The sequence below is a fragment of the Colletotrichum tamarilloi genome (assembly GCF_030869305.1).
Source record: "Colletotrichum tamarilloi strain Tom-12 chromosome Unknown Scaffold_63.1, whole genome shotgun sequence".
Lineage (NCBI taxonomy): Eukaryota > Fungi > Ascomycota > Sordariomycetes > Glomerellales > Glomerellaceae > Colletotrichum > Colletotrichum tamarilloi.
Window position 1 is genome coordinate 21,143 of NW_026849445.1, and position 15,890 is coordinate 37,032.

Consider the following 15,890-nt stretch of genomic DNA (forward strand, 5'->3'; position numbering starts at 1 on the left):
TGTCAAATACCAACAATGTCGATAGGACGCCATTGTGCACGAATGCGATCCTGCGATATTGTTCACCCAGGGCCGCTAGACACACTGAAGAGCTCATGACTCCCAAGGTCACACAACGTTCAGAATATTCATGCCGACGCGCTGAGCCGGCGGTTGATTTCGACTACCTGCGTACCAAGCATTCCTGTCCTATCCTGGTACCAATCGTCAACTGTAATACCTCCAAACGGCGCCGTAACCCTCGTCAAACTTATTCGTACCAGTGGCCGTGAAAGAGATATCCCCCCTTTTTGAGCGCTTCTAGGTCCTATGCAGGACCAATCCATCAAATCGTGTACCTCCTAAACGCCTTGCAAATCTTGACCAAACAACAAGAAAAAGAAATCCCATGCAACAGCGATACGACCGCCCCAATGCACCAGTCACGCCCGTCTACAACGCCTGAGGTCCCTTTCCCCATTTTAAGATAGGACCTCTTTTTCCGCCGCCTCGTCCACTAATTTCCTCTGTTTCAATATTTTGACCAGTTCTGTCATGGTCACTGGTCGTGTCAAGAATAAATCCATTCCGCTTGCGAAGCCCTCCTGTCGGGCGCCCGCCGATCCCAGACTCGTGATGGCAATAACCGTCACGGGTGGGAGGTTGTGTGCCCGTTCAAACTTCCTGATGCGCCTTGTAGCTTCAAGCCCGTCCATTACAGGCATCGTTATATCTGTGCATTATTAGTGACCATTACTTCCTATCGTCCTCCGTATTGACTCATACCTATGAGAATACAGCAAAACCTCTGCGGATTAGACGTGTAAGTCTGCAGGGCCTCAAGGCCGTTTGAAGCAGTGGCGTGTCGTTTTTGCAGCCTCTTCATATATGCCGATAGAATCTGCTACCATAAGCCTTTGAACGTACTAGCATCGTCCCCAATAGGTAGACAAACCTTGAGATTGATCGGATTATCGTCCACCAAAAGAAACTCTAGCGGTGACTTAACGGTTCCAGGAGACGGGCTGACGCTTGAGTTCATGTTGCCCCTAGCTGAAGCTGTCGAGGTAGCCGGCGCCGCTGCTGACGCAGCTGGGCGGAAGGGGAGCGTCAGAGTAAAGTTGGAATCACTGGTGTTGGCAATCCAGCTGTCTCCCGGTGACTGAGATACGATCTCGGTAGCTGGCGAGGCCACCCGTACCATTTTGACTGATTCGGATTGCGCTCGCGGTCTCGTCGACAGAGCGTCCGACTTGAGTGCCCGTGGTGATGGAGCAGGCCCTGGGAAGGCATCCGACAGTGGGCTGACGGGTATCGTCTTCGTGGGCTGTCTTTGCTTCCAGCGATCAAGTGCACAAGCCAAAGCCTTTGCAACCTTTCTGGGGCCAGTTCTGAATCACGGTCAGCTTGCGGTTCTTGGAAAGGACCAGATAACTTACGGCTGGGCGATGAACTCCATGACAGCGTCGTGTCGAAGGGAGCGTCTGTAGGAAGTCGCCAGCTTCTGGGCAGATTCGGCATTGCCACAGACTACGACGAGCGGGGTATCAACACCCCCAGTCTCAGACAGACCGAGACGTCTAAAAGCCTCCTCACTGCAAACCATCAAATCCGTCTTGGATGCAGTTCGGCTGTCCTCGTTGAGCTTAAGATCCATCCACTTGAATGGCAAGCTTTCCACAGGAAGATCTAGCCCCCCGGCGCGAAGCTCTTCCGAATCTTCAAGTCCTCTGCTGAACCCACACACCGAGAGTCGCGTTCCGGCCAGGGCATTCAGGTCGGCCGAAAACTTGCGCCCCCTACTGCTCGCTTTGCGAGACAGCACCAGTGGCATCGATACCGTGATGCTCGTTCCATGGCCGACCTGACTCTCCACACTGATTGTGCCACCGAGGCCTGCCACAATCTGTCTGACAAGGCTGAGGCCCAAACCAGTGCCCGGTGCGAGTGCGTCTTCTTGGGAGAACGGAGTAAAGAGCTTGTTGTGCAAGAACTCTTCGGTAATCCCTTTGCCTGAGTCGGTGACGGTGAGCACCACCATCGATGCCGACCGGGATGTCTTATGTACGACCTCCTCTTGCCTAAGGTGGACTTTGATGAATCCCTTAGATGTGTACTTGAGGGCGTTTCCGAACAGATTCATGACTATCCGACGAATGGCGCCCGGATTTGTGTGGACTACCCACGCGCAGTTCGGGTCGATGTCGACAAGAATCTTGACATCCTTCATAGCGGCAGCCGGCGCGTCTGAGGGTTTCCGCCTGTGGCCCAGCCCATCGGATGTCGCAATGGCATCCAGCTTCTCTTGGGCCGGTGTTGGAGGGCCTGAAGACGCACCATGACGTGCCAGAGAGTTGGCAACCATGTGATGAAAGCTGTAGCCGATGAATACACTCTCAATGACCTCCTCTACGAGCAAGTCGAGGTGAACGTCAGAAACCAAGCTCATCATACCAGATTCGATCGATGCCGATGCTTCTTGTCGCAGCCCACGACCTGGGCCATTATTCTTCCGCTGGGACTTTGAAGCTCGGAGGTACGTGTTGACTTTGCTATAGTCAAGCAACTGTGTCGAGTTAGCACGTCAAGTGAGGCTTAGGAAGCGTCATTGTAAACCTACATGGTCAATTGTGTCGAGGAGAGTTTTGCCCGAAATCTCAATGGTGTGGATTACGTCGACCTGGAAAGCATCCAACTGGGTATCGTGAAGAAGTTCTGCAGCGGCGACTACACCATGGAGCGGCGACCGAAGCTCGTGGCTGAGGGAGCCCAAAATGTCTGTCTTTGCCTTCTCTGCCAGAACTGCATCCAGCCTAATGACCTCAGACATGGTGACCATACCGAATGCTCGCAAGAAAGGCAGGTCCGCCGCAGGTGTCAATATCCGAGCCGCGCTCTTGCTCCACACAAAGCCTCCGGCAAAGCATCGTTCTTTTGAAGGATCCCATAGTGGTACTACAGCTACACTTCTCGCACCCGGGAAGATGTCGATGATGGTCTTGGCCTCGTTCCGCCTCGTAAAGTACGAATGTGCTGCTTTTTGCTCAGGGCGCGTAACCGGGAGATCGTGTTCTTCCGTAGGGGTGATATCGGCATCATCGCTTTCGTAGTCGGCGGACAACCATTGGCCCATCTCATCGAAGCTGAAAACCTTGCCGTTGGGGTATCGACGGAGCAATTTCCTGAGGAACTTTTCGCGCAAAGTCAAACGGCTGAGCTGTGGTGCACTGACGCCATTGACAATGTCGTCCATCGTCGACGACCTTCCAAAGCTCTTACACCATTTGTCGTTGACGTCTTCGGACTTCTCGGACAGACTATCCTCGCTGCTAGAAAATGTGTGGTCTGCTACTTCACTAGCCCTCCGTGGACCGGTCACAAGGCCCCCAAAAGAGCCGATGCTCGCATCCAGGAATAAGGCGCCGTCCACTTCGAGGGATTTCCTGATCACATTTGCGGCCCTGGAAAAGATCTTGATGGTCTCTGTCAAGTGCGGGTCGGGCGGCGCCGTGCTTGAGGTAGTGGTGGCGACCGTCGCAGTCGTGGCCGTCGTCTCGACGGAGTCGCTCGATTCGACTTTGGCAGATGAATCACTTGAGTCTGCTCTGATAGGGTTGATGCCCGGGCGGACGGGCTCAGGGGATTCGGAAGATCTAGGTGACGGCGGATCCGCATCGGGCAGTGATACCGCCAGCCTAGGAAGCTCAAATCCGTTCAAAGATGCTCGAGGCGTAGTTCTTGTAGTCGGCACTGGGTCGTCTCTACCTTCGATGAAGTTTCCCAATCCTTGCACCATGCGCTCGCTTCGGCGGTAGCTTTCATTTACTCTTCTAGCGTCGAGATATTCCATTACTGTCCGAGAAATCTCGCGCATGAACTGTAACTCCTCGGTGTCGAGACCATTCCTGGGCTTGTCGGAAAAGATGCAGTACACGCCAATGTTGATACCTTTGGGAGACCGGATGGGAACGCCCGCATAAAAGCGGTTGTACGGCGCTGCGTCGATGTAAGGTCGATTACAGAATCGTCGGTCAGTAGCAAGATCCGGGACTACAGACACGGGAAGTTCATCCTCGTCAGTGGTGTGCGCTGTCGGGTGTAGGCTGCTGGAAGCCGCGTGAGTCGCTCCTATCAAAACATGCTCGCAAATTCCAAAGTCGCGAGGGATAGCTGTCCCGCAGAGCCAAAGATGGTTTTGCCTCGTGTACTTAGTATTCGGCGCCAGGGGCATTGACTGAGTAGCCTCGGCGACGATGTATTGATGCTGACGATCGAATAGCGAGATCAAGGCACGCGATGCGTTTAGTCGCAAGGCACCTAGCTGCGCAAAGGAAGTGAGGCCTGTATCCGGAGACGACGAGATGGATGAGAAGGGGATCGGTCGGTCGGGACTGTTGAACACAGCGTTGGGAATGTGGAAAGAATCATATCTAGAGAGTCGAGTCTGTCAGTTGTTGAATAGCCAAAAGCATCGTGCCCCGAGCCTCTAGCTAAAGCTCGAGAAGATGGAAGGTATGCGCACTTGAATGTCTCCCATTCACGGGCACCTTCTGATATCTTGTTCATACTTCATGCAAGTTGTTGGAGAGTGGGATGATGAAGCTGGCCCTGCCCATGATACAAGGTGTTTTGATGCAGTGTACGGCAACGACAAACGATGGGAAATGTTGTTTGCCGTTGTCAACAACGTAGCCGTAGTCCGTCGTCGTCAACAACTCAGGTCGAGGTAAGGCAAGGTTGGCAAGGTCAGATCAAGTTCAGATCCAAGTCCTCAAAGCAAGGAGAAGAAGCATGCTTGCTTTCAAAGGTGAGGCGGCGGGCATGACTGAAATGCCGCCCCTCCCCGCTGAGGTGGAGCAGGGATCCCGGAAGCCGGGATGAGCATTGTTCGAGAGGGTTGGGGGGACCGCGGCGCAGTAGCGAGAAGACTTGAAGGTGACGGTAGTGCAGGCAGGGCCCCAGGGCCAGGCCAAGGCGGCGCATATCCTTGCCCTGGATGGGAAACCGGTTCTTTGGGCGGTTTGGAGATTGGCCATTGCAACCCACGGGAACCGGGGTTCCAGGCTTCTGCATCCTCCTCGAGGCGTTCTCCCAGAGGTCCTCCCACTGGCTCCCACAAGGGCAACTGGAGACCTAGAGCCTGCCACGGTGCGTGTGTGTGTGAGTGTTGGTGGGCAGTTTTGGCGGTGGAATGTGGAATGGAGGGGCGTCCCTCGTTTGGCTCCGTTTTGCGTTGATGGGGGACCCTCGGAGATTCTGAGATGCGCTAGACTTTAGCGGCCGGCGAGGAAAGTGTGTAGTTTGTCTCTCTGCAGCAGAGGGGCAATAATTTGGCGACATTTGAGCCGGATTCCGCAGCATCAGCTAAGGTGCTAAGGTAGTTAGAGGGCAAGTTCAGATGCATGCCCAACCGGTATGCGTATCGCAATCCATCTACATAGACTGCTGTTCGGTTGCATGTTTTAGGGGTCTGGACGGCCTTAGCGCGATGGCACGCCGCACGTGGAAGGGAAATCCAAGGGCGGTGGTGTATTTCCGCGTGTGTTCTGGACAGTATTTGTGTGTGTGTGTCCCATCCGTCCGTTACCCTAAGCTCTAAGACCATCCGTACAAGACTCTAATGGTGGTGGTGGTGGTTAGGTTGAGAAAAGTGTTTTGCACGTTGACGCCTGAAGAGAGATCGGAGGCTAACGAGGCGAGATGGTGGGACGGCGCAGATGGTTTTGGGATGGTGGCGGCGGCCAGACCGACCCTTGATCCTTTGTCCTTTTCTGAAAGACTATGGAAAATCTAGTCGGAAGAGACAGAGTTGAGCAGAGGGATCAGAGGGATCTGAGGGCGCCTGGAACGATGATGGGCAAAGTGTAATCGTCTGGTCTGCCAGGGCAAGATTGGAGTATGCGTAGACTACTGGCTGACTGGTTGGATTCGGGATTTCCAGTGTCGTGTGCCATGCAACACTGACGACGGGCCGATGAACTGATGTCTGAGTCTTGACTGTCATTGACCAACGGAGAATGGATGGACGTTGCCTTGGCTGTTGGTGCCAGGACGCTCCCCTCGGTCACCGCTCAATACTGCCCTCTTTCTTCTCTTGATCGACTCGACTTCCTCCCTCTAGTCATCCATATCGCTATCACTCTCGCAGTCTCGTGGACCTTGAACGTCGCCCACTTGCTTCCATGTGCGCAGCAAACCGAGGCGGGGGAAGGCCAACCACAGCGAGGAGAGTCGATGACGGGACTGGCTCCGGGATCCTTGAGAACTTGGGCTGATCCTGGTCCCCACAAGTACAGGCCACTTTCAGAGTCGAGACTCAAGCCAATTCCACCTCTTGCCCCTGTCCAAGGTCCACGGGGGGGAGCAAATGGAATGGGCAGCTCGATCATCGACAAAAATCGGAGAGGGCAGACCGATGAACCATAGCCGTGGGAGATTTCGAGAGGGCCACCAGGTGAGCGGTGAAGAGCCAACAATAGGCGTTTTGCTGCACAGCATGCAACGAGATCTGCATGGCAAAAATGATGGTGGACTCTCTGAAGGAATGGGCAGAAAGAAGAAGACACTGTGAAGATACAGCAAAATTGTGCGCCTGGATGCGGACGACAGACAAATACGTACAGTGCGAAGTGCGGATCCGCCCTGAAGCCCGTGGCTCGGTACGTACTCGGAGACCGGGGAAAGTAAGAGGCGGAAGAGTGGGGCATGAAGATGGTTTGCAAGGGACTCGAACCCAAACAAGGGAAAGAGCGGGGCTCCGAGTCAATCGCCCTGCTCCTTCTCAACTTGCTGCTTTCCCATTCCAAGTTTCCAACCGGCAGCTGCCCCGCTTGGTCCCGCTTATATGCTGTAATCCCGTACCGTGCACGTGAACGGTGCACACACAGTCAAGCAAGCACATTGAAGGACACTCGGTACGTACTCCAGCACTCCAGTGTCTCCGGACCTCCTATGCATCTTCCAAGTTCCAATCGCAGCTCTGACACGCCCTTCATTTTATCACCGACAAATCATGGCCTCACATGTTCGACGACCTTCTCCCATGGCCCATCAGTCCTTGATGTCAGAGTCGAGACCAACGGTCCAACACGTAATCGATCTTGGCTTCGTCTCCTATCCCACAGCAGCAACAGCCTCCCATCAATACGAGACCATATGATCTGAGTCAACCTGAACCACTTGCTCCAGACGACCTCCGCACTCATCCGTTCCCTTTCCGTCGCCCCAAATCATGCACATTCCGCAATTCAGCAGACAATGAGACGATGAAATCCCATCGTACATCAGCCGAAACCATCGTCATCCTGTGTCCTAGCCACTAAACCATCGCCCGCTTCAGGCTGTCCCACAAAGAGCAATGTCAGCATCGCCAGCGAGCCAAGTGTGCAAGGCACCAGGGGGAAGTGGGCATTGTCCAGTCCTTGGAGATTTCGAAAAGCCCTCGTTATTGAGAAAGAATCGATCGAAACCGTACGCCCTGCATCTGCAGCTCTGTTAAACGGTTGGGCAGCTTTCCATCGACCAGCAACTGGAAACCCCGTCCTGGACCCTGATTCAGCCCCTGGCCCGTCGGTCATCCCTGCGGCGAGCATCCCGTTGCCGTTGCCGGGGCTTTCAACGCCCAAAACCTCTCAGTCCTACCCTCTGGCCCCTGGCAGTCACGCACGACGCAAGACCCCGAAGGACCCCGATCGGTCACCCGGGTCGGCCATGCCACTACATCGAGCCTCGAATGTGACATCGACCATATTAGATCGCTGACGCTATGGTGTTTTGGCCGGGGGTCAAACAACGACAGAGATCTGCACGCCAAAACAATCAAAAAACCGTTGCAAAAAAAGAACCTTCTGGCACAATCTGTCAAATGCCCGCAGGATCGCTGCCTTGACGCCGTTTACACGCCATCCGGACCGACATAACGTACGCTAAAACTAGCTAAATATGTTTTGGCACATGGTACGGACGACGGTGCCAAGTTTCACATCCACATTTGCTAGCACGCCCTGGGCCCTGCGACCACGGAGTGCAGAGTCTCAGCTTTGCTCGGATACAGATTGTGGACAGCAAGCGTGGGCAATATTCACGTCACGACGTACGACTCAGTCGTCCCCGTTCCGCATGACATCGAATTTCCATCTCCAAGGACCATAGCATCCAAAGCAGGTTAAGAGTCCGAAGCTGGTGAGGCTTAAAGAAAATGTCAGCATAAGCCTCTCCGACAATAAGGCTATTCTAGGCATGATCAACCAGCTTCATCCCGCTGATGACTCCCTCAAATCCACTGCCTCCGACTGTTGCCAACGGCGCCTCTACCGCAATGGGCTGCCAGACAAACCGGGCTCCGTTCCAGCCCATTATTGTCAAAAACTCCTTGGGCTCGCCGTCCCCAACGTCCAAGAACGTCTGCCTCCCCCTGCCAATGAGGCTCGCGTTTGTCCACGACCCCACGGGGAACGTGTAATTGAGCGCGTAAGTGCTCTCCCCTGAAAAGAGCATGACGGCGTCCACAGTCCCATTGCCAAACCATAATCCGCTGTCTCCACCGCTGAAGATGGCTCCCTTGGCGTCGGACGTGGGCTTGATCGAGAAAGAAAGAGTGTAATTCCTCCCCTTTTGCGTCAGCGGAGTCGTGATGCTACACGCAGACGCCAGAATGGCACCTTCATCGCCCATCGCGCACGTCGAGGTTGCATGGTAGTTGTTGCCCGACAAATCTTCAACAGCTGTGCCGTTGCTACCTCGTCCCTGCTTGAAGTCGTATTCAACGATCGTCGATCCGGTGGATGCGATTCTTCGATCAAGGTTCTGCCCCGGCGCGAGAGGCTGCAACGCAGAGAAAAGGCCTTGGTAATCAGCCTCAGCAGCTTCGCCTCCCCACTGCTTGTCCGCGAGAGCAGGCAGGCCATCCCTCCATTGGTAGTATCCCTCCGTCACCGTCGTTGCATTCGGGCCAAAATCGTTCCATTGCGGCGCAATATGGCCCAGGAGCGATGCACTGTCCCTTGCGGCATTGTTAGATGCATTCGTGCGATCAAATATATTTGGCGAAAATGGTGATCCATCGGGCGAGCCATTAAAGATGAATTCTAAGCTGAGTTCATGCTGTTCGCCAGGTCAGTCCGGTCACCACATCAACACAAACCCGCTCCGTTCGATTACTTACACCATACCACTCGCTCCACTTTCCAACCGTGTAGATGTAGTCGCCCGAGTTGAGTACCTCGTACCCGTTGTTGACAAAGTCGTAGAGCGGGTTCGCCTCAAAGTTGGCCCAGTGCTGAATCGAAACGGACTTGTTGACGGTTCCGCCGACTGACGGCGCAAAAGTTCCCCAGATTCTGACCTTCTTACCGGATGTGCTTGTGATGTAGTCGTTCATCTCGTCCACAAATCGCGTGTACTCGGCAACCAGGGCGCTGAATGATGAGCACATGCTTGGAAACTGCCACTTTCCGGGGGCGACGTGACTTACTCTTCACTCAGCGTCGGATCGACATACTCATCGGCACCGATCGAGACCGTCTTGGTATGGAACCATGGCAGGAAAATCTCCCAGATCTTCTTCACCATCGGTATCGTCTCCGGGTTTGAGATATTCAGCAAGCTCAAGTCGCTCAACAATCCCAGCTCGGGCTTCCACTGCGAAATCACGAGAGCGTGCCCGGGAGCCTCGATCTCCGGCAGAATCGTCACACCGCGCGCTGCGCACTTCGCTTGAATGTCGTCAAAGACGTCCCGCGTGTAGCTCTCATTTGCGCGCCTATTGAGGCCCTCGAGGGCTGGATCGTCGGAATTCAACCGAAAGGCGGCATAGAGTGAAAGCATACGCTCGCGTGAGTAGATGGCGACATTGTTGTACAGATTGTCTGAGAGGTGCAGCTGGAAAGTGTTTTGTTTGAAGAAGGACATGTAAGCGCACATTTCGATGAGGAATTCGGCTGGGTAGTAGTGTCTGGCGATATCGAGCTAACATAGTGCATAGGCAGTCAGCTTGCGGTTCTCTTCGCTTCGGCATCCGGCCGAGGGTCGGTCACGTTTCCCGCAATACGCGCTCCGGCTCGGGCGGAAGGATTCTCTCACCATCATTCCCCGGGTTCCCCATCCGGGGCTATCTGTCCCGTACCCCAACTTCAGCTCCCCGTCTCCGAGGATGAGCTGCTGTAGGATTGTCCGAGTACCCCACCACACGCCCAGCGGGCTGGCACCTGTGATAAGCACACCGTCGATCGTGACATTGAGAGAGTATCCCTCAGAAGTCTCGCGCCCAGCAGCATCTTTGTAGAGGCTTGCATCGTCGGCTAGCGTCAGGAAAATGGCTCCTTGCTCCGGGGCATCGCCTAGCTCGATCGGAATATCGAGTCTGAGCGACGAGGCGAGGTCCTCTCCGAAGGTTGTAGCAAAGGCATGCAGAGTTGGCGGGATGAGTGTTTGGCCTTTGTCGTCGACGGAGTCTGCGTAGGCTGAGGAGACTATGATCTTGGAGAGAGAAGAGGCGGCGATGGTGCCGCCTGTTGGAGTGTAGGGTGCTGTTGGAAGGCCTGGGAGAAAGTCTGCTCCCGCTGTGGCTGCGAGAGAAACGAGGGCGGTGGCGAGGAACCGCATCGTGAGGGTCGATCAATGGCTTTCGGTCACGATCTTGGGGTTGTGTTGCGATTTCCCCTCCCCAATTGCAGGATTTGACCTTCTATAAGTACGGCAGGACGAGGTCTTGGCTTCAATGGACATTTCAATCTTATCATCAGAGCATCGTGGGTACGACGCGACGGGACGTGACCTCGGCGCGCGGGGGCTCGGAGCCGGATGGGATGTTTGGTGAGGGGAACCCAGCTTGCGCGACACCCGGCGCGAACCATGGTGACATAACTTTGTGATGAGAGCTGTGCGATTGTAGAAGGTAGTAGCCGGATCTGCGTTATTGGGTTCTTACCCCTCAGGTGATGGAAACATTGCAAACAATTTGGGGATACGAAAGCCATAGTGATAGAAACCAACATCGCAACGTGGGTGGAACTCGGTTCCTGGGGCCACACGCTCGGAAGTTACGAGGCTAGCCAGATACTGCTTGCAGTTCCGTCAATCCAACAATTGGAACGACTCTGGTAGTGTGCTCAAGCTCACAACAACTGTGATCTGTTGGTGTGATGGCAACGTTGCAATCAATTATCTCTCCCTTTTTTGCAGTTCATCCCCCCCCCCCTGATTAAATGTTCTAATCTCTCTCCCCGCGCTTAATGAGTGGGGTCCGGGAGAGGCAGACTGCTACTGCGGAGTCGTTGTTCCGGTGCTCCGTTGGACGGCGGCGTGGAAGTCGGACAGGGGCCGGGCCGGGGTTTATGACTGTGGACGACGTTGCGTGGTCTATGAATTGTGTATTTCAGTTTACTGGACCGTTGCACGCGTGCAATTGATAAAAGGGTTGTACATGATGATTAGAGATGAGGTTATCCGACTCAGCAGAGACAGCTAGCTCACATTTCGATTGTGCTATTTACATCTTGTTCCAAACTCAAGAATGTGCTGTGTTCATGTTTTGAAAGAGAGTAGGCATGTAACACGTCTCGTCAGTGACATGTACGTGTCGTGCAGTCACACATAGGGCATCAAAATACATAATGAAAGTTGATTATCTATCGAGAATGGGAATAAAGTCGAAGCCAGCTTCCCGTGAACCGGTTGGTATTCGTGATGAGTATTATGGGACACCCATATATAAGGTCACGTGTCGAGCGGTGAGGCCTGGGATCGTTGACTATATAAAAACAAAAAGAGTTCACCCCCCCGGTGCCGAATTGGGGGCTACATCTCTTGGTGCTCATACTGGGAATCGAACTCGAACTCGTAGCCTGTCGTCGAGTAGGCTTTGGGCGTAATTTGATTGTTGACCGTAGACCACTCCACCACCCAGCCAGTTTGACCTGACCCGTCGACCTAGACGGGCGCCTCCTGGCTGGTGACAGGATTGGACTTGGGGGTCCCTAGATAGCCTTACACCCGGCCATCGCCCCTTCCCTACTGGTCGTCGAATGGTCTTGCAAAGTCGTACGGGTGCATATTCACACATTGCCCGACGTTTGGATCCGCCCTGGAAAGTCTTCATGGTCAGAAATCTATTGGATCTTTCTAGCAAAGATGCGAGCCCGTTTGGGAAAACTCACGAGTATTCCCAATTCCAATACTTCCTCCGGCCGCCGCGCTCGCAGCCGGCCTCTGCCTTCATGCCGCTATAGCATTCTTCTATATCGATGTCGCGTTGGTCACCATTCCCGATATACTAGCGCTACGTCAGCGATAAAATAGAGTCAGGAAGAATTCCTTCCATCATTCATACGAGATGAAGATGCAGAAGGAACGAAACACGACTTGATCTCTGTCTTACCGAAAGCTCAAAATCCCACTTTCTACCCTTCGTATCCATGATGCAGATTCGGCGGAATTCATTCTTTACATAGCTGCCCGATAGCTGAGCGCACACGATTCTCAAGTCGACTGGGGTGTTGTTGTTAACGTCGTATTCGCCTGTCATGCCGTTCTTGTTACATTCGGCAAGTACTGTTGGATCAAAAGCGAAGATGGTCGCTATAAGTAGAGACTGGATGGTTTTCATGACGGGCAACGAAGGAACGACTGGATAAGTGAATAATTAGGGATTTGGGAAAGGGGAAGAGAATCAAGTACTAAGAGAGAGCAAGATGTTCGCTCTTTAGTATTTGCGTGCAATGCAGGCCATGCAACTTCTTTATTTCAGTGATGAATTGAACTTGACTTACCCAAGGTGAGGTATAAAGGGTTAGAGGCAGTTGCCGCTTAAAGACGTCAGCATTTCGTGGTGCCACAGATGCTTTAGTGTCAAGTTACAAGGGAACTTGGGTGAGCCCCAAACTCAGAATGGTACAACAGCAATCAACGCTGGGCGGATGAGTCTCTTTACCCATAGGTAGCAAGGGAATAGGTTGTGTGACATACTTACACAGTACAGCACCTGACAACGGCTTAGTCCTCATATGGCTTCCTTCAGCATTGCCTCGATTGGGCGAGTCGACGATGTCGGGGCCACCCCAGGGGCACTTCTCCGCCTCCTGAGTCGGGACTTTTTGTACATTTCTTAGGACCTCGGCGACGAGATCCTCGGATGACGCCGAGTATCCAGGTACGCCTATGTGCTACAAAGGCTTCCCTGCGATTTTGCTCCGCATAACACGGCTTTGGCACCGAGCGCCGTACATGGGAGATGAGGGCGCATGTGTTCTTTCAGGTGTTTCTCCCTTGACTCTCCCACTCGCACGATCGGGCCCTTGCCTCCTACCTACGTATGCTCTTTCAAGTTTGGAGGCTGAAGTGGAAACTCCGGATGCGGAGTGTGCACTCCAGCTGCATTAGCTTGTTCCTCGACGATATAAGTCTGCATGAGGACCCTGCGTAGGCATCTTTGATTAGTCTGAGAAACAGAGTCAGCCCATCTCGAAACTCATATGAAAGCTTACGTACTTGTGTGATGCATCTCTAGCTCTCCTAGCACCACCACCGCCAGACGTCTCAAGATGAATTCCATATTCTCTCAACTAGCAGGACTCCTTTTACTCGTCGTAGCGATTGGCCTTGTAGAGGCAGCACCTGCCATAGCCGAATCACGAACCCTTACGTCCTACCCGGGCTCCAAATTGAGTTTCTACAGATTCGCGATGCCAATCAACCGGACTCTACTTACTGAAAAGTTTGGAAACCCTGTTCTCGTTACTGACACTCGAAAGTCGTTTTCTCCTGAGACCCAAAAACTGCGCAAGGAACGAGTCGAAACTTTTGTTGCTAAAAACTCCACCGTAAGGCCGCATGTCGGCAACAAAGTGGATGGGAACAAGCCAAGGAGAGCCTTCAGGTGGGTCACCTTTCTGAATATACGAGATAACACAGAAGAGGTACTGATGGATGACAGGACACGCCAAACCTTTTCAAGTAGCATCCGCGCCAGATCAAAGCCTGGAGCATTCCCCTGGGCGGGTCTCAACCCCCAAGGAACATACCCTTGGACCAAATCAATTCTATGCATGGCGATCTGCGAAAGGAACACATATCACATGAGAGATATCCTGAAGGGAAAGGGAAGGTGGCAAGCGTGAGTGAAATCTCTTGAGTTTCGGACCTTTTTACTCAGTCATTCCCTCAGTAGGCCATCTTGATTTAGTTGGCTGACTTGACTCGCGATGAAGATGTTTACTGAAGTGCAAGTCTGATGGATCCATGACTGATGTTGTTGGCGAGATCTATGAGGCAAGTTTCAAGGAGGATTTCGCGCCCTTGGCTTACTACAACGGGTATCTGGATTACGTCTCTGGCAAAACTGGCGTGGTGGAACAGAAGATGGAGTGGAGGGCCGCGTATTAAGCAACGGGTTACGTCCATCATCTCATGACCCAAAGGACCTGTGAAGTAAGTTCACTCAGACGACATAAAAGGGAACATGCTTCACACTAGCTTTGTATTGAATATCTTGTACGAGCACAGTAGGTGCTGGCGTAGTAGGTTGTGAGATTATGTCTATCAAACCCAGGAGGGAAAAGCCATTGGGGGCAGCCGAATTCCAAGATTTTGCCACATTCATATGCCATTGAAAGCACTCCCGTGGCCATCGCATCGATGTCTGAATCAAATCAGAGGAGCTGAGACGTAAACCCACATGGCGCCTTGTTCGTAAGCCGGCATGCCTCCCTGAACGGTGTTGTCGGATCTCCAGCAGCGATCCATGATGCGTCCAGCAGTGCGGGCAACGTTGTTACTGGATGGCGAAGAGAGTTAGTCCCATCTATACGGATCTTTTGAACTAAGAAACTGAATTCAACATACCAGTTGGTGCTCACTTCTCCAGCTCCACTGCCACTTCCAACAATTTGCGCATTACCAGCGGTACACATCGCCGTCGCTGTTCTAGTCCCGCAATTTGCGTTGAGACCGGCAAGGTAGTTAATACACGTCACAGCATCAGGTGCCTATGGAGTGTTAGTCTTGACTTCCTATTCAATGAAGGTCACCGAGCTTCGCATACCCAAGCGGAAGGCTTGCCATCGTTGCATACGAGAAACTGCTCCTGTCTCTTATCAAGTGAGCCATCTACAAATATAATGTTAGCATGCATACACCCAACATTGACATTCAGGTAGAGACAATTAATGGGGATAAAAGATTTACCTTCGTGAGCCGCTGCGGATTTGGCCGCAGCTTCAAGGGCTTCGTCGACGGATAAAGCGCTTTCAGGGTCGGCAATGATTGTCTCAACCCAATGTTCCCAGGACCAGTCACCCACAGCAACTGCATCCCGAGAGTTTACAAGAGGAGCAGGAGAAGCAGCTGCGAGAGCCACCAGGAAGAGCAAAGTGACTGGAGAAAGGGCGATTTGGACCATTGTGAAAGGATTGTCTGGAAGCTGTGTTTAGAGATCTGTGTGTGAAGGGTAGTTTATGATCAACTTCAGGCAGTAGGTGCCTAGGGTTTATATAGTCGTTAGCTCCAGTATGGAATCAAAACATGTGGCAACACGAAAAACCTGCCATACTGAATACTCGTGTCTCTCGCCATGGTCTTCTCGATTGCTACATGGAGTTGGCATTGGCATTGGCACGATAACTCAATGTATCATCGCTGGATAGGCCGTGCCTCCTCTGGTATTGGAGCTCGGTATGGGAAGCTTACGCCTCTGCACGATTCACTGTGCCATGACCTTGCGTAAACGAGGTCGTCAGACTGACCTGACTTTTTGATCGGCCGTCTTTACTATGCGTCAAATTTTCACTACTTAGGTGGCCGATCGGCCACGGAAAGTGATCCATGAAGTAGTTTAGAAGTTGACGCCAAGAACCATTGAACCAAAGTCCCTTCGCTTACCTCTTAGTCTGAGCTAGCAGGCGGCCGACCGACGTTTT

General features: G+C 53.0%; 8 protein-coding genes across 8 annotated transcripts; 3 read left to right on the forward strand and 5 right to left on the reverse strand.

Annotated features, from left to right (window-relative positions):
• Positions 1-461: 461 nt before the first annotated feature.
• CTAM01_11489 (hsp90-like protein) lies at positions 462-4,545 on the reverse strand (the record flags this gene model as incomplete). The annotated part of the gene is made up of 6 exons (XM_060527500.1): positions 462-712; positions 766-880; positions 935-1,370; positions 1,419-2,545; positions 2,600-4,409; positions 4,502-4,545. The coding sequence occupies 6 exons, from the start codon at positions 4,543-4,545 to the stop codon at positions 462-464; spliced, it is 3,783 nt and encodes a 1,260-aa protein (XP_060377799.1).
• Positions 4,546-4,725: 180 nt separating this feature from the next.
• CTAM01_11490 (uncharacterized protein) lies at positions 4,726-5,052 on the reverse strand (the record flags this gene model as incomplete). The annotated part of the gene is made up of 1 exon (XM_060527501.1): positions 4,726-5,052. The coding sequence occupies one exon, from the start codon at positions 5,050-5,052 to the stop codon at positions 4,726-4,728; it is 327 nt and encodes a 108-aa protein (XP_060377800.1).
• Positions 5,053-7,336: 2,284 nt separating this feature from the next.
• CTAM01_11491 (uncharacterized protein) lies at positions 7,337-7,477 on the forward strand (the record flags this gene model as incomplete). The annotated part of the gene is made up of 1 exon (XM_060527502.1): positions 7,337-7,477. The coding sequence occupies one exon, from the start codon at positions 7,337-7,339 to the stop codon at positions 7,475-7,477; it is 141 nt and encodes a 46-aa protein (XP_060377801.1).
• Positions 7,478-7,744: 267 nt separating this feature from the next.
• Positions 7,745-7,867, forward strand: CTAM01_11492 (uncharacterized protein; the record flags this gene model as incomplete). The annotated part of the gene is made up of 1 exon (XM_060527503.1): positions 7,745-7,867. The coding sequence occupies one exon, from the start codon at positions 7,745-7,747 to the stop codon at positions 7,865-7,867; it is 123 nt and encodes a 40-aa protein (XP_060377802.1).
• A 344-nt stretch (positions 7,868-8,211) lies between these two features.
• On the reverse strand, positions 8,212-10,581 carry CTAM01_11493 (glycosyl hydrolase family 20; the record flags this gene model as incomplete). The annotated part of the gene is made up of 4 exons (XM_060527504.1): positions 8,212-9,081; positions 9,143-9,395; positions 9,452-9,945; positions 10,060-10,581. 4 exons carry the CDS (start codon positions 10,579-10,581, stop codon positions 8,212-8,214), a joined length of 2,139 nt encoding a protein of 712 aa, XP_060377803.1.
• Positions 10,582-11,775: 1,194 nt separating this feature from the next.
• Positions 11,776-13,219, reverse strand: CTAM01_11494 (uncharacterized protein; the record flags this gene model as incomplete). The annotated part of the gene is made up of 7 exons (XM_060527505.1): positions 11,776-11,907; positions 12,023-12,086; positions 12,135-12,250; positions 12,356-12,603; positions 12,747-12,782; positions 12,947-13,132; positions 13,201-13,219. The coding sequence occupies 7 exons, from the start codon at positions 13,217-13,219 to the stop codon at positions 11,776-11,778; spliced, it is 801 nt and encodes a 266-aa protein (XP_060377804.1).
• An 832-nt stretch (positions 13,220-14,051) lies between these two features.
• CTAM01_11495 (uncharacterized protein) lies at positions 14,052-14,358 on the forward strand (the record flags this gene model as incomplete). The annotated part of the gene is made up of 2 exons (XM_060527506.1): positions 14,052-14,089; positions 14,184-14,358. The coding sequence occupies 2 exons, from the start codon at positions 14,052-14,054 to the stop codon at positions 14,356-14,358; spliced, it is 213 nt and encodes a 70-aa protein (XP_060377805.1).
• Positions 14,359-14,619: 261 nt separating this feature from the next.
• Positions 14,620-15,373, reverse strand: CTAM01_11496 (uncharacterized protein; the record flags this gene model as incomplete). The annotated part of the gene is made up of 4 exons (XM_060527507.1): positions 14,620-14,749; positions 14,818-14,960; positions 15,017-15,081; positions 15,160-15,373. 4 exons carry the CDS (start codon positions 15,371-15,373, stop codon positions 14,620-14,622), a joined length of 552 nt encoding a protein of 183 aa, XP_060377806.1.
• Positions 15,374-15,890: the final 517 nt, after the last annotated feature.